The sequence below is a fragment of the Mugil cephalus genome, chromosome 17 (assembly GCF_022458985.1).
Source record: "Mugil cephalus isolate CIBA_MC_2020 chromosome 17, CIBA_Mcephalus_1.1, whole genome shotgun sequence".
Lineage (NCBI taxonomy): Eukaryota > Metazoa > Chordata > Actinopteri > Mugiliformes > Mugilidae > Mugil > Mugil cephalus.
In genome coordinates, this window is record NC_061786.1 from 348,382 (window position 1) to 372,958 (window position 24,577).

Here is a 24,577-nt window from a genome sequence, read left to right on the forward strand (position 1 = left end):
TATAAAAACTCTCTTTAAGATTAGAACAGCATATTGTTCATCATTAATAGAAGAAACAAGAACAACCCCAGAGTTCTTTTCAGCACTGTAGCCAGGCTGACAAAGAGTCAGAGCTCTGTTGAGCCATCTATTCCTTCAGCCCTCAGCAGTAATGACTTCATGAACTTCTTTACCGAGAATTAATTAATCCTTAATCCAATGAAAATTTCCAGAAGTCAAAGATGTAAGTACAGTGGTAACAGAAACCACTGTAGGACCTAGTCAATATTTGGAATCTTTCTTTCTAATTTATCTTATTGAGCTCACTTCAATAATTACAGCATCTAAACCATCAACTTGTCTTCTAGACCCCATCCCGACTAAATTGCTCATGGAGATTTTTCCATTAATTAATACCTCCATATTTAATCAACTTATCTTTATTAACAGAATATGTGCCCCAGTCTTCTAAAACTGCTGTAATTAAACCTTTACCTAAAAAACCCACTCTTGACCCAGATGTTTTAGCCAACTATAGGCCAACCTTCCTTTTTAAAAAGGGTTGTTGCCAATCAGTTGGTTGACCATTTAAACAGGAATGGCAATTTTAATAAACCAACTTATGACAGATTTTATATGGGATGTAGAAATAGCAAAGACTTCACTGCATTGAACTGTGCATATCAAAGGGCTAGAATGTAAAAAATACCACATTTCATCAAATGTTTGCAAACAGCAAAGTCACTCAGTGCGTTTACATGCAGAATTTAATCGAGCTATGCTCAAAATTCAACTTTCTGACTACAGTCCTTGTCCCAGTTTACATGCAATGGAGAAAATCGAATAACTGCGCGCTACTTTTGGTGCAGGTAAGATATACACTATCCCTCCGGTGGCTCTTCTACCAGCTCTGTTTACCATCTTGTTCTGCGACCGGCTTTCTTGGAAGTTTTTGTTCTGGGGTCACACACCAGCGCAGCAGTTGTGGAGCATGTGCACACGAGTTATCCGTTTGTAGTCCGACCAAGCGTATACATAGCAGCATAGCAATTCCAATCGCATTATCTGGGTGTCTTAATCAGATAAGGAGAACTCCGATTTTAGTCAGAGTAATGTGTTGACATGCACTTACATTGTCCAGCTAGAGTCCGATTAAGGCAATAATTTGTTTTTTTTTCACGTGCATGTAAACGCACTGACTGTGTCATGACCTCCGCTTTCTCCTTGCCCTCAGCCATTCTTCCTCTCTCTGGTTGTGTGTGCTTAATTGGAATGCAGACTCGGCTCATGACGTCTGTTGACATTGTGACTATTCATCTTGTTTCACTGTTAGATCAGTGTCCTTTGTAACTCCTGATTCTCTTCTGTATTTTCTGTCGATGCTCCAGTCTTCCCTTTTGGGCCTCTGTGTTAGAGCCTAATCTAATTCCCTCCAGCTCTCTGAGCCACTCTATGCCAGCTTTTCCTCCACTTTTCTCCCTGCTCAAATCTGCTACCACCTCAAGCCTCTGGGCTACACGCCTCTGGTCTAAGATGCATCCTTGAGCCAATCCAGTTCTCTGTTTCAACTACCTGCTTCAGTCCTAGAGAAGTAAATCATTTAATTTGCCAGTTATTCTAACAACTGCCTATTTGTCTAAACTTTGGTTCACCTGGCTAAATCAATTCAATTCAATTCAGTTCAATTTTCTTCATATAGCATCAGTAACAATACAAATTGCTGCAGCAAAATGCTTTACAAAATCCAGCCTGAAACATCGAAAGCAAGCCTGAAGGCGATGGTGCCAAGGAAAACCTTGAGCAGAATCTCTGAAACTCTTGGCAACAACCTTTTGTAAAACTTTGAGTCTAAAGTAGTTTTTAATTAAATGTTTAATTACAGCAGTCTTAAAAGACAGGGGCACATGTCCTGTTAATAAAGATAAATTCGGATTTAATATGTAGGTGTTTTGTTCTATATGTTCCTTGAGAAATTTAGTCGGGTTGGGATCTGAAAACATCTTGATGATTTAGATGCTATAATTGAAAAGACCTAAAGAAAGACCTAATGAAACAACCTAACTCTGATACATCTGTTAAAGCGAAACTATCTACCCTCTGATGAACAGTGGCTACAACTGCTGACTCCATAGTCTGCTACTGCTCGTCTTAATAAATTGGAAAAGAAACCAGAACTTTTATTGGCTATGAATTAAACATTTCAGTGATTAAAAAAGTTTAAAAAGTGAAGGGTCTTCTAGACAGCAGCATCATCATCATTTCCCGCTGTCATTTCATAATGATCTTCACTGTCCACAAAATGCTATCTTTGCATGTTGCGTGTTTAGCATTAATAAAGTATTAACGAATAATTTTTTTTCAAAAATCAAATTCACTTGCCTCCAATGTCAGGTCGCAGTTTGTTATCGTATCCTTGCAGCAGTTTGTTAAGGATCAAAGTCACATCACTCTCATAGACCTTTGGTGATAAGACCCAGGTCTTGTTTATGGGCACATCTTCGTAGTCCTCTTCTTCTTGTTTACTGGGTCCAAATGCTGAGCTACGTAGAGGGGGAAAAAAAAATGTAAGAATCAAAACTGTATTTACTGTCACATATGCTCACATATTTAAGGTATTTGTATATTTAGGTAAGCAGACATAGAGAATACAATCAAACAAATAAAAATGACATACTTGTGGATTTATTTATTTAGGAACATTTGCCATTCTTACATATTGGTAAGCACAACAGTTCATTATACATTGATGACATCCTTTCATAAAGATTGTTGCACTCCTCCAAATTTTCAACATATCTGCATAAAGATGGTTCAAAACTTTAGTGGATTTTTACAAAAGTCCTGATAGTACACAACGAGAGCCCAGTCAATATTACTATCTGTGGTGTGCAAATGTAAATGCAAGTTAATTTCAATTTCCATATTGGAATCAGTCTGTTCAGAAATGTTTCCAATTAATGTAATGAGACTGGCTAATGTTGACATCCATGAGCACACCATCAGGAAAACACTGAACAACCATGGTGTGTTCTGCAGAGTGTCAAGGACAAAGCCACTGGTCTCCATAAAGAACATTTCTGCCCATCTGCAGGGGGCTACTGGAAAAATGTTTTGTGGACAAATGACATCAAAATAACAATAATAAAAAATGTTGTTTTTTAAAAACACTGCATGCCTTTAGAACCGCATCTTATCTTAGACAGGGGTGTGGTACTCCTTGTACAATAATAAATCTTTTCATTAATTTGTTGGCTCGATTTCTTTTTGTCTACTTTGCAGAAATGTGTACACACACAGGCACACAGACAAATTGGTTTTATGTTAAAGGTTATCACGGATTCTGAACCTACAGAGTTCCGATACAAATGTTGTAAAACCATCGTGTATGAGCCCCAAGTGCACAAATCCAGAGATTGTAAAAATAAACGTATTACTCGAACTAGTTCGTTAAAATGTCCCAACGAAATACAGGATCGCAGCATCAGCACATTCTCATCTTCAAGGCCAGCTCGCACGATATGCGACAACAGGTAGAAGACAACGAGACAACCAAAAATAAAAATAAAAATAAATAAATAAATCTGCAGCTGTTGTCAGCGTATATGATTGTAATTATGACGAACACATCGTTACTCGTTTTTAGCAACGCTTACCAGAGGCCGAGTAGCGCGAATAGCAGCCACGGATTCATGGTTTTGTCCTCCACTGCTGTGAAATAAGGCAATTTCATTGTCTCCTCTAGATCACAATCCACGGGAAAACGGGCAGATCGAGGGATTCCTGTCGTCAGGTCACGTTCGGCTGCCGTTGAGGTGAGGTATGCACGCGAAAGTCGGACGTGAGATGATTCAATGGTGCGCGTTGAGGGTGAGATGTGGAAAAGTGAGTGAGGTGGCGACCGGGGAGTGGACACTACTGTATTCCCTCTGCAGTGCCGCTAACAGCCTGTGAAGACAGATGCTGATATGGCTGCGAATAAAGGGGTCCTTTTTTAAAAGACAGAACCGGACACTTTCACAATTATATGTAGGGATTCCCACTGCCGATTTGAACACCAGAGGAAGTATTTTGTGTAGATTTTTTTGTATCACCCATGGGCGTTGTGCGTTCTAGTTACAATGCAGTAACCTTTATGCAGACCCACACCTTAGCTTTCCACACGGTGACAAATCAAAAGCGGCCCTTGCCGAAGTTGCTTTAAAAGAGGCCATTATGATTTTTTGTCAGCAGGATTTTACATTTTTGTATTAAGCATTTTCGGGAATGTCTGTGGGAGGTTGCTGGAGCCTATGCCAGCTGTCATTGGGCAGAGGCAGGGTGCGGTTAGAAATTGCTATAAATTTACATTGTGATTTCAATAGTATAATCCTGTTATATTTAAATGCAGGACATTATTGTAAGAAAACTGTATTTTAACAGTATTTTTTCCCACTGCATTGCAGGAAGACACACGTGTTCATATGATCATTATTTATCCATGTCCATCTTGTGAACTAATCGCTTTTTATTTTGCTTGTTAATATAGGAAATTATTTTTTTAACTGGATTGTTGTCAGACTGAGTTATTCTCATGAGACTTGGATTAATGTTAACAGGCAGCCTGACACACAAGAGTGGCATTGGATTTGTGAAGACACTTCCAGAGCACAGGATGAATCTCAACCAGTGTTATCCCAGTCTTGTTCTGCAAAGCAGCCTTCAAACACAGATTCCAAATTTAATTTAATAACATTAATTGGTGTCTCTAATATGCAGAGTCAGGCATCTATTCTAATATCACATTCCTAGCTTAGTTGACCAAACTATAATTACCATAGCGCAGTGTTCCTCAATTACGGACCTCAGGACCTACTGTCCTGCGTGTTTTCGATGTTTCCCCTCCTCCACCACACCTGATTCAAATGATCATCATCAAGCTCTGCAGTGGCCTGATGAGGAGTAATTTATGGAGGAGGGAAACATTGAAAACAGTAATTTATTTGAATCAGGTGTGTTGGAGGAGGGAAACATTGAAAACATGCAGGGCAGTGGGTCCGGAGGACCGGAATTGAGAAACACTGCCATAGACTAATTCATCAGCCTCCAAGGTGACAAAACATTTATTTTAGTTCTGTGTGTCTGCTAATATATGTAACTCTTATATACTTATGTTTACAAATGAACTGTTAAGCCAATATTAGTGAAAGTATGAAATTGTATCTTGAGTTCAATTTACGACAAAGTGCGAGAGTGTAATAATGTATGCATTATTTATATGGCTGGAATTTAGGTTATGTTGTATGTATGACATTGAGCTTTTGAGAGCTTTGAGATTTTGTAGTAATTTCAGGTCATTTTGGGTTGATTTATTTTAGATTGTTTTTCCTTCTTAAATGGCTCATATTTTAGTTTTTCACTAAATTGTCACACTTTAATTTGGTCTCTGATAAAAGTGTATTTTGAAAGCTTGTTAATAAAGAAACACTTGGTAAATCTGAAGCTCTATTATTTGTCATAAAATGTGGCATCCTTATAGAAATGTTGCCAAATCTAAAAATATACAGTCAGTAAAATAAGTACTGAACACATCACAATTTTTCATAGTAAACATATTTCTAAAGGTGCTATTGACATGAAATTTTCACCAGGTGTTGGAAACAACCCTAGTAATCCATACGTAGAAACCAACACAAATGTGTAATAATGTAAAATAAGAGAAGGAAAAAGTATTGAACACACGCAGAAAGGAAGGTGGAATAACATTAAGCAATGCACTCAATGGCCGTGGCCTGTATGCACACTCACCACGCAAGACTCCATTTCTGAAGAAAAAGCATGCTAAAGCTTATTTAAAGTTTGCTGTACAACATTTGCAAAATGCTGGGAGAACATAGTCTGGTCAGATGAGAGCAAAATTGAACTCTTTGGATGCCATAACACACACCATTTTTGGAGGACAAAATGCACTGCACATCAACCCAAAAACACCATACTGACAGTGAAGCTTGGAGGTGGGAACATCATGGTGTGGGGCTGTTTTTCTGCACACAGTACTGGAAAACTTATATACATATAATTAAAGGGAGGATGAATGGAAAAATGTACCGAAACATTCTTGAGAAAAATCTGCTGCCATCTACCAGAATGATGAAGATAAAATGAGGGTGGACATTTCAGCAAGACAATGATCCCAAACACAGAGCCAAGGAAACTCTCAACTGGCTTCAGAGAAAGAGAATAAAGCTGCTAGAATGGCCCAGCCAATCATCTGACTTGAATCCAATTGAAAATCTATGGAAAGAACTAAAATTCAGAGTTCATAGAAGAGGCCCACGGAAAGCAAATGAAGCAGCAAATAAACAGTCAAAAAAGTACTACACAGATGCAACTGACAGTGCAACATGGTTCAGTCCATGAAAAGAAGTTAGAATAGAATAGAAAAATACTTGGGGGAAATTTGAGTGTCCAGTAGCTTGTTCATCAACATACACAGACATCAGCAAAAATATGTAAATATAGGGCTGTACTAACATGTTAATATGAATTACCTTGTGAAAACTATGTACAGTTGAACAATTTACAAATGAGTATTTAAGTATTGAAACAGTTGTACAGTCTGATGGCTGTGGGGACAAAGGACCTCCTGAACCTCTCAGTCCTGCATTGTAGTGAGAGAAGCCTTCCACTGTTGCTGCTTCTCTGCCCCTCCAGGATGTCATGAAGGGGGTGCCTGATGATGTCCAAGATGGACTGCACTGTGTTGCATGTGCGTCTCTCAACAATAGTCCCCAGATGCATCAATCAGTGACCCCACTTTCTTAACCAGTCTGTCCAGTCTCTTAGAGTTCTTTGATCCACCTGTGGAGTCGGAGAAACAGCCTCTCCAGTGTCTTCATAATGTGCCACTGGTCTGTAGTCGTTGATAACAGCTGGTCGCCCAACCTTGGGAACTGGGACCAGACATGATGTTTTCCACAGCACCAGGACCCTGCCAGTTTGTAGGCGCACATTGAAAATCCTCAGGAATTAACCCTATAGCAACAGGTTGTCTGCATAGATGGATGGATGGATGGATGGATGGATGGATGGATGGATGGATGGATGGATGGATGGATGGATGGATGGATGGATGGACAGACGGATCCCCGAAGGGAATGTAGAACTAAACTGTGAAACAACGAGAATCTGGCCTAGTTAGCATGTTTTACATTCATGCAAATACACTGAACTGAGAGGCAACTTGAACTTCACAGCTAAATTACTCTACCACTGATTGGCCATGTGAATTTTTCCACTCAGCAGGCCACCATAGCAATGAAGTTTTCCTTCTCACTACCTCTGATCCCTGAAGTCTCCTTTCCTTGGTAAGATTTATTCATCTATGAAGGACAAACCGACAGACCTGTGCTCATTAAAATCAAGGGCAGCTTTTTTGTACATATTTACGCAATTAAAACACACTATGTATACTTTCAAAATAGAGGTAATGACATAACAGTGAAATACATGGCCAAATGTATAATAAAACACACCCTTCCCATACAGTTATCAACTACTTCATAAACATGAAGATATGTAAGAAGCTGTAGTACCCTCTGAATTTTAATAATATGAATATATTTTTGTGATGATGATTTTCATTTTATATAAAGTTGAGTGCGACTGCAGTTAAAATACCAGTTCACATAGTACTTAATTGTCAACATGCTCTCCTATGCTTCATTGCAACTGACTTGTTTGTTAGGCATGTCATTTATCTTAGTTTATTTTCCTGAACAGGACACATACAAGTCAATCACTGATTGGCTCAGAACAGGCAACTCAAACACAACACATCACAGACAACAGCAAGTTACCTAAGCACAATTGCTTGTTATCTAACTTTAGGATTGCACTATGACCTAGTACTGAGAGTCTACAGATGCATGTGGAATCTCATGCATTACATCCTGATTGTATTGCTTTGGTCCTTTGCTAATGGGCAAAATTTGCAAAAACTTGGATCTTAATTTCACTGTACAGTAAATGGTCAGGGTTGGGCAAGGTGATGCTTGTGCTGATCTGTGGCAAATGGAAGCAAAAGTGCAGACATGAGGGTAAATGTGCTGATGTGCTGTAGGCTGGTGCTGCCTAATTGTAGCTTCTTCAGCACTTACAGCCAGTTTTGCTTAGGAATGCAGTGGCTTGAACCCTTGGCTTGCTGACTTGTTTATGTATAAGGGATGTCTGGACACTTTGACGTGTTGTAATATGGGTTCACAGATGTACAATTTTAGCAACAGAAGAAAAGTGAAAAGTATAATATTGAATCCCAGCAACACGACCTTGAGCAAGCGTAATAATCATGAACAGGGTGTAGAGAGAGACACGACTTGAATTTGACTTTGCAGCATTTTCTGACCTCTTAGCAAGTTGGAGAAGAGAATGATACATGTCTCATTTGTCTTTCTGTCCTTCTGCTCCTTCAGCAGTGTCACATACTACATGTCTTTTTAAAATAACTAAACTTGGTAATAAAGACAAAACATACTTTGGAAAAGCTGACATTTTACAAAACATCATCTTCTGAAGCGAATTTTGAATGACAAGCAAGCCGTTACAGCATAACTGACACTAACATACATACAATAGTGCAAAAACGGTTAAAAAACGTGTGTGTTGTTTTATTTTGATATTTACCAAGCAATAGCTCACTCTGTCCCATACTTAACAATGACAGCTATGGCAGCTTGTTTGGAATTATTGAGGCTTACATGAGCCACTTGACAGTCCTAGCGGCGTGATCAAAGCGTGTCGCAACCATAGACATTACAGTTTTTCGCAGTCGCTTTGGTACATTTCTGAGATCAGGATTGAAATTCTCAAAACTACCTGTTCAATCTTCACATCATTGTGTGACTTGTGCACATAAAAAAAAAAGCAGTTTCTCATGTCTTTGAACAAGTTGCAAATGCTTTGGTACATCCATGCAAATGATTATGTACAATTCTCTTCTGTTTCCTACGTTATCAATTGCTTATGTCATGCTGATCAAAATGTATTATAATGGATCTCTGTTGAATAGTTTCACCCCCCACAAGGCTGTGTGAGGCTGCGTGGTGGAGGAGTTGCGAGGCAAAAAAGAGGAAAAGGCAGAAGAGGCCAAGGACATATGTGCGTTCCTGATGAGATAAGAGCCACACTTGTAGACCATGTTTTCAATCATGGGCTTACAATGGCTGGTCGAAGGGTGCAAACAAATGTTGGGAGAACAACTGTGTCCTCAATCATTCAGACTTTTCGTCAACAGAACAGGTATGTAATCTAACAATAGGCACTGTACTGTAATACTGTATACTTTCTGTAATGCTTCATACAATATTATAGTATTCCACATTATGTAAACAGTGACATTTTTTCTTACTCAATTTTTTGTTTTGCTTTACTATATGTCTTCCACATAGGACTGTAAGACAACTTCACAGGGGTGGCAGAGGGCCCCTTTTCACACCTGAACGGGTGGAGGCTATTTGCACCAAGGTTGTAGAAAACAATGCCATAAGACTAAGGGAGATACAGAGTGCCATTATAGAGGACAACATCTTTGATAACATCCTAACAGTCAGCATCTCAACCATTGACAGGGTGCTGAAAAGGCACCTAATGAATATGAAGTGGCTGTACACCGCTCTATTTGAAAGAAATGGTGAAAGAGTGAAGGAGCTGTGCTACCAGTATGTACAGGTAAAACATGTATGAGCATGCAGCAACTGTACCTCGCAGTAAACAATACAACATCATATAGTGATATACAGTACAGTAAGTGTGACTCTTACACATTTGCTATGGCTGTAGAAAAGAAGATGCAATATGTCCTGTATACATTTGCTGTAACTGTATCTTGCCCAAAATTAAAATGCATGTAATTCATCAAAGTCATTTTGTGTCTTCTGGATATAGCGTATAATGGAACTGGAAGCAAGTGAACCACCGCACCGCTTAATCTACATGGATGAGGCTGGCTTCAACCGAACTAAACGCAGAAGGCGTGGTCGAAATATCATTGGCCACAGAGCTACAGTTGATGTGCCAGACCAACAGGCAGGAACATAACCATGGCTGCTGCTATCTCTGAGAATGGTGTGCTAATGCATATTCCCATTATTGGGCCATACAATAAAGAGTAATCACCTTTTTAGACACACTCTACGGGAATCCCATCCCTAAAGAAGAGAGGGGCCAGATTGGAGATGACCTGCCAAAGACAGTTTGGGACAATGTCAGTTTCCATCGCTCCAGCAACATCAGGCAATGGTTTGCGGCCCACAACAGGATGCTGAAGGAGTTCCTCTCACCCCATTCCCCATTCCTTAATCCCATTGAGGAATTTTCTCAGCATGGAGATGGAAAGTATATGATCTCCAGCCACATACACAGATGACCCTTCTGGCTGCATGCAGCGTGTGATGACATCACAGCAGATGCCCGCAGAGGCTGGATAAGACACTCTAAAAGATTTTTTCCACGCTGCATCGCAGGAGAATATATTCATTGTGATGTGGATGAGAATTTGTGGCCCAACAAACACCTCCTGATAGGAACGTCAGGAGTAGGAAGACTGCACTGTAATTCCTACAGCACTGCATGTACAGTTTTCCCTAAGGAGATTGTCCTATGTTCACATTTCTACTTTAAAATTTTTTTTCTTTGTGCTATGCAGTGCTGTCTTTTCCTTTCTGTATCACAATGACATGGTCAGTCAACAACCTACAGTACAAACAACAAAAGCGTAAATGTAAATCTTGTCCAGTCTCTCCCACATACACTAAGGTGTAACCTCCAATTTACAATAAATGTCATCAAAATTTTAGCCATAGTTTACATCAGAACATCCCTCCAGAGTACACTGTTGTATTGACAACATGACTAAGCAATGTGACTGTCTTATCAGTCACATTGCTTGACACAAGGACTTTTTATTCTGATGGCACTGACATGTTCATTGACACGGATATTTACTTTTGAGAGATGAACTAAGGATTTTGAGCAAGAGAGTGGCTTTTGCAGGTAATCCATGGTGTTTTGTTATTTGTACAAATTTGAGAAATGCACTTACTGTTTTGCAAATGATGAGAATTTGAGAAATGTACCAAAGTAACTGAGGAAAACTGTAATACGGTCACAACTCTGTTTTACTCTATAGATCTGCCCTGTGTGTTTCTCCATTGAGCTGTTACGCTAGGAGCGCCCCCTTCAGGTTTGGAGAACGTCCGTTTGTAGTGACCAATAATGCAGCATTTTTCGTTTGCAGATCCTTTCATGGTTTGCATCGTTTCTCTATTTGCAGCGCGTTTTATGATGACGCACCTTTCTTTGATTTTTTGCAGCACGTTTTTTCGTTTGCACCACGTTCCTCTTTTTGTACTTCGTTTAGACTTGTGTTTTAGTTTGTGATTTTGCATCATTTCTGTACCTGAAGCTGTTTTCTCGAATTGAGATGTATTGGGTCGTTGCCGTCCATTTGCCCTGTGACGGCCACCGTAAAAGATTTTCTGAGAAAAGGAGAAGTGTCCAAAATATTTACTCTACAAGGACAGAAAAACATATCGAAGTCTTTAGGAAGGTCTTACGATGCCCACGGTCTGCTTGGCTTTCTGATAGGAGCTACCGTTTCGTCACAGTAAGCCCAAATGTGAGACCAGCAAAAAGGCGGGAAATCCAGCTCTTTTCTGTGTCCGGGCTCCGCGCGCTTCCTTTGTCATTGACGACCACTGTGAGTTGCCACGGCAACCCCTGAGCCGGAGCTCTGGGCCACAGCTGAGACCAATTCATTAATCAGTTGTCTCAGCTGTTAATAGAGCTGATCCTTGTGTCCCATACATTTATGTTACAACAATGCACACCAACACACACTTCCCCACCCACAGAGGTAAATTTGTAATTACAGATATAAACACAGGCGCGCCACACACATGCACACACAAACACACAGGTACCTTTATGTTATTACAGTTACAAATACACAAAGGAAGAGTAGTAGGACCCTGCACACTATGTAGCTACAGATTTGAATAATGATAAATACCCCTAGAGTCAGCGAGAGCAGGGGCGGAAGATGACTCACCATTGGCTAATACGGTTATTGACTCTGGAACGGAATTGACTACGGATAGGCAAAACTTTTTAATTGAATCTAGTGGTTCAGATTGAAATGGAAAGAAGCAGCAGGTTTGTGTGTGTGGCTGGCAGAAAGTAACAACAGTAAAGGGCCTCAGAATCCATCAAGGGAGGAAAAAGTGCTTGGTAGAAGAAACACAGGGAACCTGCATTGATAGCTACTTTTTAAGAAGCGTATCAAGTCAGTCGGTTGAAGTCCAGCGACAGGAAGTAACCCACAGCTCGCAGGATATCAGCATCCGTAACATTGAAGCAGGTTCTAGCATGGAGGCAGAACAAGAGCGTAGCCAGCCAAGGAGGGCGAAGATCAGTGGTCAGAAACTAAGGGTGAAGTGGCCAGGCGCAGCTGAAACTAGGAAGTGGGAGGACATCAATAATGATTTGGCCAATGCGCTAGGTAAACTAAAAGGGACGGTAGAGAATAAGTGGGAGAGGAGGGTAGATATAATCTACGGTTATGTTAAGGAAAGATTTGGCATTAGTGAGAAGCGGAAGAAACCAGAGGGAGATTGTAGTTAGGTCTAGGCGTCAGCAGTAAATCGATAGACTTATACAGGAAAGGAGAATGCTTAAGAGGCAGTGGAAGAACGCTACACAGCGTGCAAGAGCCTCTTTAGCCCCAGGACCTAATGGAGTCCCGTATCAGCTGTATAAATGTGCACCAGATGTATTGAGATTTCTCTGGAAATTGATGAAGGTAGTTTGGAACAAACATGTCATTCCCAAGACGTGGTGTTGAGCAGGGGGGATTTTCATTCTAAAAGAGAAGGGCTCAGTAGAGATAAGTCAGTTTAGACCGATCAGTTTGCTTAATGTTGAGGGGAAGGTCTTCTCCAGTGCTGCGACACAGAGGCTGTCCAGGTACTTGGAGGAAAATGGCTTGATTGATACATCGGTGCAAAAGGCTGGAATCCCCGGCTTTTCTGGATGCTTAGAGCACACCAGCATGATTTGGCACCAAATTCAGTTAGCAAAGCGAGAAAAGAGAGACCTGCATGCTGTATTTCTAGACCTGGCTAATGCGTTTGGTTCAGTTCCTCACAGTTTGATACTGCCTGGAATTGCCTGGAGCTTCCCATAACGAAAGCATATTTTGCAGATATACAGCTCTGCCACAGCAGAGTATACTACAGCATGGCAGCAGCTGGAGGTAGGCATCATGGCAGGGTGTACAGTCTCTCCACTAGCCTTTACAATGGCAACGGAAGTGATTACTAGGGCCTAGAAATGGGTGGTAGGTGGAGGAACACTGCATGGAGGGCTTTGTCTCCCCCCAATTAGGGCTTACATGGATGACATGATGACTGTGACGTCAACTGCTCCTTGTACTAGCAGACTGCTGGATAAGTTAAACAGCAACTTGGAGTGGGCTAGGATGAAGGTGAAGCCAAGTAAGTCTAGGAGTATCTCAGTTGTTAAAGGCAAGGTAGTAGATAAGAAATTTGTTATAAATGAGGAGGTGATTCCCACAGTGATAGAGAAGCCAGTGAAGAGTCTGGGAAGGTGGTATGACGCAAGTCCCAGCAATGTAGCACAGTTTGAGGGATTGAGACCAGATATGATCCAAGGCATTTCAAGCATAGACCAGTCAGGGCTCCCAGGAAAGCTGAGGTTATGTTGCATGCAATTTGGGTTATTGCCCTGACTAATGTGGCCACTGACAGTGTATGAGGTCCCTCTGACAAAGGCTGAGAAGCTTGAAAGGATGATTAACTCATCAATTAGGAGATGGCTTGGTGTCCCACACTGCTTAAGCGGTGCAACCTTGTATGGGAAAGGCATACTGGAGGTCCCAGTAACTAGTTTAACAGAGGAGTTTAAGTGTGCTAAGGCTAGACTGGAGATGACTCTTATTCAGTCAAATGATCCAGTAGTCAGGCAGACAGCCCCCACGTTTAAAACAGGGAGGAAGTGGAACCCAAGAGATGCGGTTCAGGAGGCACAAACTGCCCTCAGGCTTAGGGATATCATGGGGCATGTGCAGCAAGGGTGTGGAGGCCTGGGACTTTGTGCACAGAAACCTCTTAGGAGCCAGCCAGCGGAGAAGAGGAAGATGATAGTGGAGGAAATTTATAGGCAAGAGGAAGCAATGACATGTACTAAGGCAGTGTCGCAGGCTAAGCAAGGACAGTGGGTGAACTGGGAGAGTGTAGAGAAAAGGAAGGTGTCGTAGAGATAGCTGTGGAGCATGGAGGCTAGTAGGATTAGATTTATGATAGGGGCAATTTATGATGTGCTGCTATCTCATGAAACCAGATGAAACTAATCAGCTGGTTAAACTCCAAGCATGCCTTGAAGGCATAAAGGCTTAGATGACCTGTAATTTTCTACTTTTAAACTTAGACAAAACAGAAGTTATTGTATTTGGCTCTAAACATGTCAGAGATTCATTATCTAATTACCTGCTTTTGTTGGATGGCATTACCTTGGCCTCCAGTACTACTGTGAAAACCTTGGTGTTATATTTGACCAGGATATGTCCTTTAATTCTCACATAAAGCAGATGACCAGGACTGCTTTCTTTCACCTTCGTAATATCCTCAAAATTAGGAACATCCTCTCTCAGAGTGATGCGGAAAAACTAGTTCATGCATTTGTGTCTTCCAGGCTGGATTATTGTAACTTGTTATTGTCTGACTGTCCAAGTAGCTTTTTAAAAAGCCTCCAATTGATTCAAAACGCTGCAGCAAAAGCACTGACAGGAATTAGCAAGAGAGATCACATTACTCCAGTCTTAGCTTCTCTTCATTGGCTCCCTTTAAAATCTAGAAATTAATTTAAAATCCTCCTCCTTACACACAAGGCCTGAAAGGCCTAGCTCCATCATATATGAAATACCTCATAGTACCATACTGTGCAACAGATCACTACGATCTCTAAGTGCAGGTCTACTTGTGGTTCCTAGAGTTTCTAAAAGTAGAATGGGAGGTAGAGCCTTCAGCTATCAGGCTCCTCTCCTATGGAACCAGCTCCCAGTTTGGGTACAGGAGGCAGACACAGTCTCTACGTTTAAGGTCAGGCGTAAGACTTTCCGTTTTGACAAAGCTTATAGTTAGGGCTGGACTAAACCATCCCTTAGTTATGCTGCTATAGGCCTAGGCTGTAGGGGGACGATGCACTGGAGACATGTCCTCTCCTCTTTCTTCTCTGGCTCCGATCCATTTTGTAGTGTATTTTTCAGCCATCTTCCAGCTCCAGCTCTGACAGTTACCGTGTTGCCATGGAGATGGATACAATGATGCCACAGACTTGGAGGAGCAATATTTTAAGTGATGAGGCAGCCATGCTGTAATGCTGATTTGAGCATGTTCTAAATGTCTTATTGACCAATCAGATTGCTTGGTCGCCATCAGAGTTTGAATATAAATTGCTAGGTAAATGTAGTTTACATAAAAAAATCAACATCAAAAACAGTTCAACCTCATAAAATTCAACAATAAAACCTAATAAAATTTAACGTAAAAAAATCAACCTCAAAATTTCAACCTCTTAACTTTAACCTCCAACTTTTAACCACAAACTTTCAACCTCCAATTTTCAACCACAAACCTTCAACCTCCAACTTTTAACCTCTCAAAAATCTGAATTAATTTCCAGGTGAGCAGGGAGAAGCAATCAATCCCCGTCTCTATTAATCCAACGTCTAGCCAATCAGATTTCGCAACCCGTGGATCGTGAAACTGTACCGGGTTGGATTTCGGCGAGGGTAAAAAAAAATCCTTTCACGCATTCTTAAAGGTATTGGTGTCCACACGTTTGATTTTTTTGTACTGACACACGTACACATTTAGAGCATTTTCTATGCATCGTTTGATAAACGAGGCCCCAGAACAGAAACGAGTAGGTTATAAATGAAGAAAGGAAGAGCCAAAAAAACGAATACACATGGATATCACACACAGAAAGGCCCGAGCTGGACTCGGACCCTTCTCCCTGGGAGACATCAGAGCTAACCACCATGCCACTGTGCCGCCTTTGGAGGAAAATTGTTGCAGAATCAACAACACATATGGATATCACACACAGAAAGGCCCGAGCTGGACTCGGACCCTTCTCCCTGGGAGACATCAGTGCTAACCACCATGCCGCTGTACCGCCTTTGGAGGAAAATCGTTGCAGAATCAACAAGAGCCCACCAAATCCCTAAATGAAACGAAGGATCATCTGAGCAAATACTTTACTGCAAATAAACAAGTCACCAATACAGACTGATGCATGCGCATTGCAAATGTTGAATAAATAAAATATTTATTAAATAAAGAAATTAATTTCTCACTTTGCATCGCACATGATTGGGTATTGATAGAATAAAATAATTTCACATATACACGTAACCGAATTCGTCATGTGCTTTTATTGAGATGTGAGTTAATCTATGGCTCCAAATTATGTTTGGGAATCCAGCAATGACTAAGTCCAGCTTTTTGAGAGGTTAAAAGTTGGAGGTTAAAGGTTTGTAGTTGAAAAGTGGAGGTTAAAGGTTTGTGGTTGAAAGTTGGAGGTTAAAGCTGAAAGGTTGAACTGTTTGAGGTTGTATCTTTGAGGCTGTTTTTTTTATGTTAAATTTTATTAGGTTGATTGTTTTATTGTTGAATTTTATGAGATTGAACTTTTTTGATGTTGATTTTTTTATGTAAACTACATTAACCTAGCAATTTATATTCAAACTCTGATGGCACAGAAAAACTTCCATATACTTATTGTATAATTCAGTGTCCTACCACATTTTGCCTATTTATTTTACTCTTTTACTTTATTTCACTCTTTCATTTACTATTTATATCCCTTTCTAGAAAAGAAGCGTTAAACTGTAATTTACTGACATGTGGTTTATTTGGTAATATGTACATTTAAAAAAAGGTTATCAAGGCCTTAAGTGTATGTCCACTTACACTGCATTTACAATTTCCTTTTTAAGAAAAGGATTAAGTTGTAATTCATATTTTTTTTTTATAATTTATTATATCAGTCTAATTTTCTATCTACTATGTATGTTTGAATTTGAGAAAAACATTAAAGTTTTTCAAGTTCCGACTCAGGGATACAAGGGTGGTGGAAGCTGGTGTCTTGCCCACTCTTCCTGTAGCGCTTCGGCATTGCCTTGAAAACAGCATTACTTGTCTTGTACACCGTGTCACTACTGATGTTTACGTCTCCTAAGTGGCGATTAATGCTGGCTCTCAGACTCCTAAAACTGGCAACACTGTATTCTCCTCCTTCCTTGGTCGACTGGACAAAGGCATAAAACAGCCGCAAAATGTCACTGAGTGTAGTGGCAGTGTAGCTCTCAAAGTTGATGTCCATGTTTTTCTGAGTCTGTTTTAACTGCCCATTTTGTGGTTTTCTTTGTGTTAATTTCATCCTTTTCATCCTCTAAATTCTCCAATTCCTGTGGTGTCACCTCCTTGTGTCTTCTTTTCATATTCTATTCTCTCTTTCTCTTCTGCTGCATCCCAGTCTTCAAAATGATCAAATTCACCAAATAGGTTAAAGTTAACTATAAAATCACAATTTTTTTGTATTGCCGTTGTGATAAATAAACTGTGAAATAACGTATGTTCAGTGTTTTTGTTGTCACAGTTACCTAAGTGCTTGAGCCAGCGTAATCATTTAGAACTGTCATTGGGTAATTTGACTGGAACGTCTTTATGGGTGTCCATTTTAATTTTTTAATGTACACCCCGCAGCCAATCAGAATCGAGGATTCACCCAGACCATGGTATAAACAGTTTTAATTGACAGCGAGAAGTCGTAATAGTGGTCTTTCCAGAAGAATTAATGAACACGTTGACACTTCCATTGAGGTGTAGTTGGTTAATAGATTTTTCTAGTGAGTAATATTCATGTTGTGTTTGAACGTCACAGAGATTTATGACAAGAGGCAATCAACAAAGAACTATATCCAGAGCTCACAATAATGCAAAATGTCTCCCTAGAGAACATCTGTTCTTCTACACAGAAAGATCAACAAAATTCAGATAAAAAAAAACCTGTCTCTCCAGCAGAAAGGGTAATTACAAGTGTGGACATTGTAATTACTGTAGCAATATGATAAATGCCAACTACTTTACTGACATTACATCTGGTCATAAGTTTGACATAAATTCATTTATAATTTGCAATACTTCATGCCTTGGTTACAGACTTGAATGCCCATATGGTCATTTTTACATTGGGAGAACAAAGCATAAACTGAAGGCAAGATTGGCTGAGCATAAGTATGCAATAAGAACTGCAGTCCCCTATATCCTATGGCTTTTAGTTTAGTTGTCTATTTGGTAGGTCCTTGGAGAGAGAGAAAAAAGCAATTTCAGTCTATTACCAAGCTCAATGATCATTGCATGAGTGCATTATAGTATGTACGTATGTTTATTTAGTTTCTGATTGTTTGCTGAATTTATGATGTTAAACTTTGTGGTGTAGATTTCCCTTCTGCTGTAATTTTCAGGTCATGCTAATCCTGTGACCACCTATCTGCTCACACTGAGCAGTTGATTTTAATTACGTATTTAACAATGAGCTGCGTTGACTGACAAACATTTGGCCCTTGCAACTGAAAAGATATCTCTTCACTTCATGCATTTTGGTTTGAGGTGGAAAAACTCAGCAGGATGATTTAAGAAAAAATCTGACTAATTTTCCTTATGTCATCACAGTAAATGCATATCTACTTTAGCCTCAGTACCTATTATGTGAACTACTATGTAAAAAGTTCAGGGTAAGGGGGAGCAGATTTTTATTAGTTATTTTCCAATCGAAAAAAAAAAATGCACATCCAGTGCGTAGTGAAAGACTAAAGGATCTATTTATTCAAAATTTAAAGAATCTGTTATTGTGAATCAATTGAATTTCAGATTGTGATTTTTTTTCCCCTGCCACATGACTCTTACATCTAGAATCAGCGTTTTCATTTAGATTTGTGTCTTTGATTATTTAAATGACCTGGTTTTGTAAATATCATGTGTTATACCATGTCTTGACATAAAAATAATTGTCATAAAAATGTTTTAAATAAACACACACACACACACACACACACACACACACACACACACACACACACACACACACACACACCATTTTGTCTTCTTTTGTTGAGAAATAAAACAAAAACACATGACAATTTTATAGTGGATGTATTTGGATTAAGTATCTGTTGAAGTTAAATAATTTCTCATGAAGTGACTTATATAAATAGCTATACACATATACATGCATAATGTTATTTTTTAAAGTATTTTAAAGTCCGTGTTTCAGAAGCGTAGGTATGAAGTGTAGTATATGGAGTATGCTCCATAATTAATATAGTTATTTCTGTACAACCTTTCACAATTTTCAGATAACATGCTGAAAGATTTTCTTTCAGTTCTTTTCTCATTCAGTAAGGTGCTTCCAAAACATACTGAACTATGGCACTAAGTCTGCTCCCTCAGCATAGCTGACTGACTGACTGCCCGACTGACTGACTTTGGTCTCATGTGACTTGAGCAGTTGATCAGTGTTGATGGCTGGGTCTTTGATAAGGATTCTCCACTGTTAAGACCCAGCAGGGTTTCTATTGCCATGATCTTAGCTTTGTCTCTTCACTTCTTCATGATAGAAGATATATCCAGAAACATACTCTGAAAAAGACACAAAAATGGTTTGACATACAGTACAGGCACAATTTTCACATTTGAGATAACAGAAAAACATGTAAAATTGTAAAATCAGCATTAACATTACATCTCTGAAATGAAATACAGATGAAATTTGCTGTTTAACAGATTTTATTACATAGATCACCTCAATGCGAGTATTATGTCCCTTAAATATATGATAATTAAGGTATCCAGTGTTCATTTCATTGAACAACTATACTGAAGCTGGTAATTCATGTACAAATGCCATTCAGAGATTTCAGCTCCATAGCTCTCCAGGTTTTTAAATGATTAATATGTGAGGTTAATTGTGCTAAAATGCAATATGTTCATAGTCTTAATGATACTGATACATCATGTTAAGCAATCTGATCGGCCCCTCACCGTCGACTTTATTAGGTGCACGTTGCTAGTAAAAGGTTGGACCCCCTTTTGCCTTCAGAACTGCCTTAATTCTTTGTGGCATACTTTCAACAAGGTGTTGTTTAGCGATTTTCGTCCATTTTGACATGATAGCATCACGCAGTTACTGCAGATTTGACGGCTGCACATCTATGATACGTATCTCCCGTTCCACCACATCCCAAAGGTGCTCTATTGATTGAAATCTGGTCCCTGTGGAGGCCATTGGAGTACAGTGAACTCATGTCATGTTCAAGAAACCAGCTTGAGATGATATGAGCTTTGTGACATGTTGTATTATCCCGCTGGAAGTAGCCGTCAGAAGATGGATACACTATGGTCATAAAGGGATGGACATGGTCAGCAACAATACACAGGTAGGCTGTGGCATTTTCAATGATGCTCAAATTGTACTAAGGGGCCCAAAGTGTGCCAAGAAAATATCCCCCACACCATAACACCACCAGCAGCCTGAACCATTGTTACAAGGCAGGGTGGATCCATGCTTTCGTGTTGTTCACTACAAATTCTGACCTTGCCATCTGAATGCTGCAGCTGAAATCGTGACTCGTCAGACCAAGTAATGTTTTTTCCAATGTTCTATTGTCTAATTTTGGTGAGCCTGTGCAAACTGTAGTCTCAGATTCCTGTTCTTAGCTGACAGGAGTGTGGCACCCAGTGTGGTCTTCTGCTGCAGCCCATCTTCCTCAAGGTTCAACTTGTTGTGCATTTAGAGAGTATTCTGCATTCCTTGGTTGTAACAAGTGGTTATTTGAGTTACTGTTACTGTTGCCTTTCTATCATCTGGGAATGGTCTGGCACCAACAACCACACCACGTTCAAAGTCACTTAAATCTCCTTTCTTCCCCATTCTGATGCTCGGTTTGAACTTCCGCAAATTGCCTTGATCACCTCTATATGCCTAAATGCATTGAATTGCAGCCATGTGATTGGCTGATTAGCTATTTGTGTTAACAAGCAATTGAACAGGCGCACCTAATAAAGTGACCAGTGACTGTATATGAAGGTAATAACTGCAAGTATATATACAACTATGAAAAACTAGACTAGACTAGACTAGACAAGACTAGACAAGAATACCAAATGGTGTCCAAGTTGGGGATATTCTTTCCCTTACATTATCAAGTACAACCAATGATGCAATACTTAACCTCTGAAAAACAAATGGTAAATGTAAATGTAAATGTAGGTTGATGTTTCAGAGTATTTTATTTGCACGCATTTATTCTTTTCTTACCATTGACATTCTCCGGCCTCCACCAGGCGGCATCACAGGCATGTCCCCCTGCAGGGATCCAAGTTCATCTGATTCCTCTGAGGTATGTAACGAAGGATTTGTGGAGCTGCTCACAGATGACAAGCTTTCAGAAGGTGGCCTAGTCATGAAGCTGGTTTTCCTGGGGTTTGGAATAAGGACATTGCTTTCGTTTGAATCCTTCCTCTTGTGTTCATTGAAATCTCTGACAGTATTGGGTTTTAATGTTCTACTGGACAGCAAAACTTCCAAATGACTGGGTTGAAGATGCTCATCTATCACTTGATTATCCTCACAACTTGTCACATTCATTTCAACAGTGGACACAACAGAATTCCAGGTTAAATGATGGTCCATTATAGCTGCATCGGTTTGTGACTGTTCATCTTTTTTGGGGGGTTGGATAACACAATTCTGGCCAAACATGGGGGCCAGCCTAGGCTGGGGACACAAGTAGTTGGTCTGACTGGCTCCCACATGAGTTAAGCTATTGAGTCTTGGTGTCACCTGGTTGGCTTTGAGTCCACTGTTGTAATGGGGAGGCTTCATTTCTACCTCTGGAATCATGCTGAAGGTCCCAGTTAAAGGCCCGTTAACAGGTGATACATTTGTCATTACACAGAGCTGTGGTAAAGATGCCTTCTTCTTGGACTTGTAAATCAAACTATCTTCTTCTGTGTACCTCTCTCCACAAAGAGTCTGTTTGATTTGCCTGATCCCTAAGTGGGATATTTCTAAAATGTTTAAAAAAAGTGACACAGCTGCAATGACAATCATGAAGACCATAAAGATAGTCTTTTCTGTGGGCCTGGAGATGTAACAGTCCACACTGTTTGGGCAAGGCAGCCTCTCACACTTATATAGTGGTTCCAGTTGAACCCCATAGAGTAGATACTGGCCCAGGATGAAGCAGACCTCCACCAAAGAGCGAGTAAGGATATGGATGATGTAGGTTCTCAACAGTGAGCCTCTGAGAGGAGCCTTCTTAACCTTCCTGTGCTCATCCAGCCTCCTCAGCTCCCTCTCCATGCGTTTATGTTCTTCCAGTGCCAATTCAGAATCGTCCATGTCCTCTTTCAGCTGGGCCCGTCGGCGGTGGCGTTCCTTTTCCAGTGTACGAATGCAGTAAAGAGCATGGCCCATGTAGACCAGTGAAGGTGCAGATACAAAGATCACCTGCAGAACCCAGAAGCGAATGAGGGAGATGGGGAACATATTGTCGTAACAGACCGCCTTGCAGCCTGGTTGATCAGTGTTGCAGACAAACTGTGACTGCTCATCATCCCATACATCCTCAGCAGCGGCTCCCAGGATCAGCATGCGAAATATAAAGAGTATGGTAAGCCATATCTTTCCTACAATGGTAGAGTGAATGTGTACCTCTTCCAGGATGCTGCCCAGCAGGTTCCAGTCACCCATGGTCAGTTGCTCACCACTTTACTGCAACATAGTCAAACTGGGGGGACGTAGCATGAAACAAGAGCTCATTAGTCTCATAAAGGAGGGGACTATGGAAATTGTTAAACAATTGAAATCTAAAGGAATTCAGTATGTTACAACTGGGGTAATATTTTTATAACTCATGCTAAAAAAATGATAACATTTTATATTTACTTATGATAACACTGGGTACTGACTGCAGGTAGTGATTACTGTTTATACTCTGCACATCACTAAAATACCAAAAAACACAAAGAAACACTAGCAGTCACATGATCAAACAAACTGTAAATAGGGTAACCTTTGAGTTTATCGCCAACCTTTTTCTTGGTATAACCTGACTGAATGTAATAATCATGCCATTAATAATCTTCAGTGCTCCCAACTATAGTACTAGAAGCTCAATCATAATGTTGAGTTGTAAGGTAGGTTGTAACTTCACTCTGTGCATCTGTTTTCCTTCCAGTGTTTTTAATTAGCTAATTAATTTAAGGTGTTCCTGTAGGTTATCACAGATTATCCTGTGTTTGTTGCTAAATTGCGTCATTTTTTTTTAGCACTGCTGCATCTTTCAAGTAAATTTGGGGACATAATTTTGCCAGTGTTACTCAAAAAGCAAAGTGTGTGAAATAACAACAAGAAATGTGATTAGAATGTTAGCTGAACAGTAGTTATCAGAAGGTTCAGCATAGAATTATGAGCCCCAGCAAATCTTCTCACACAGTAGAAATCATTTGAATAGAAGGAATGGAACCTATTACTGTCTCACTCATATGAGTATAACTCAGTATAAGCCATTAAACAATGATGATGAGTTTGATGGTGCATACATTTTTCACTGCTTCATATTTCCCAGTGAAAGGTTTTTGTGTTAAGTAATATTAAGGTTGAAATTTCAACATTTGTTTGCATGTTGACATCTTTGTTTTGTAAAACAAAATGGCCTCAGACCATCCATAACGATATCAACCACTTAAATTAAGTGCAAGTCAACCAACATGAAAAAAACGTGTTGCAAACTAACCCATTGTTATCCAGTGAACAACAATACTATATCCCTCTATACATCAAGCTTAATGGTTTCTGCTTCTGGTGATGTCAGTTTTTAAGTCTTTTTCTTTTGTTGCATGTTCCTGTCTATATGTGGACAGTAAATGTCTAAACCAGTGTGTAGACAGTTTTGTTGTATTTGTTAGATGGCAAGAAATTAAACACGGATCTCTTTTTAAAATAACTAATAAATAGGTTAATTGATTTTTTTTTTGTTTAGATGGTTAAATGATTCATTCCACATGTGTTGCACACATTCCAAGCATGACATAAAAACAAAATAAAACCATTATGGCAGGACTTACATATCACTGGTATGGGTTCTCCACTGGCCTCCTAATGCACTTCATTATGTTTATATAAGCATCCTGGGAACTGACTGGTTCTGTGGCTAACCCATTGTAGTGTATGGAGTTCTTTTGTGCTGGTCCCAAACTCCAGTTCACATCCCTCTTCTCTCCTCTTTCTCTCTCTCTCTCTCTCTCCCTCTGTGGCTGTTCTGCGGCTGTCTGTGCTTTGGTATTGCTCTCCCGTGTTAAATACAGGGTTCACAGGATGTGCATATTGATTATCTCCCAATGGGACAATGCCCCCAACCCACTCCCTTCTACCACGCCAGCAGTGCCAACTCCAACCAGTGCCATCAATATTACTC

At 40.0% G+C, this 24,577-nt stretch overlaps 2 protein-coding genes across 2 annotated transcripts in view; both read right to left on the reverse strand.

Moving 5' to 3' along the window:
• Positions 1-4,771, reverse strand: part of gabrg1 (gamma-aminobutyric acid type A receptor subunit gamma1) — a 39,360-nt gene extending 34,589 nt beyond the window's left edge. The window contains exons 1-2 of the mRNA XM_047610882.1: positions 3,633-4,771; positions 2,359-2,519 (exon numbers count right to left, since the gene is read on the reverse strand). Of these exons, the coding sequence (XP_047466838.1) occupies positions 2,359-2,519; positions 3,633-3,709 (238 nt within the window). The 5' untranslated portion in view covers positions 3,710-4,771. The remainder of the gene's footprint in view (positions 1-2,358; positions 2,520-3,632) is intronic.
• Positions 4,772-19,258: 14,487 nt separating this feature from the next.
• On the reverse strand, positions 19,259-24,399 carry LOC125023770 (gap junction alpha-10 protein-like). The gene is made up of 3 exons (XM_047611275.1): positions 24,228-24,399; positions 21,415-22,888; positions 19,259-19,736 (listed from the first exon to the last, which is right to left on the reverse strand). The coding sequence occupies exons 2-3, from the start codon at positions 22,849-22,851 to the stop codon at positions 19,698-19,700; spliced, it is 1,476 nt and encodes a 491-aa protein (XP_047467231.1). The 5' UTR covers positions 22,852-22,888; positions 24,228-24,399; the 3' UTR covers positions 19,259-19,697.
• Between the last annotated feature and the right edge of the window lie 178 nt (positions 24,400-24,577).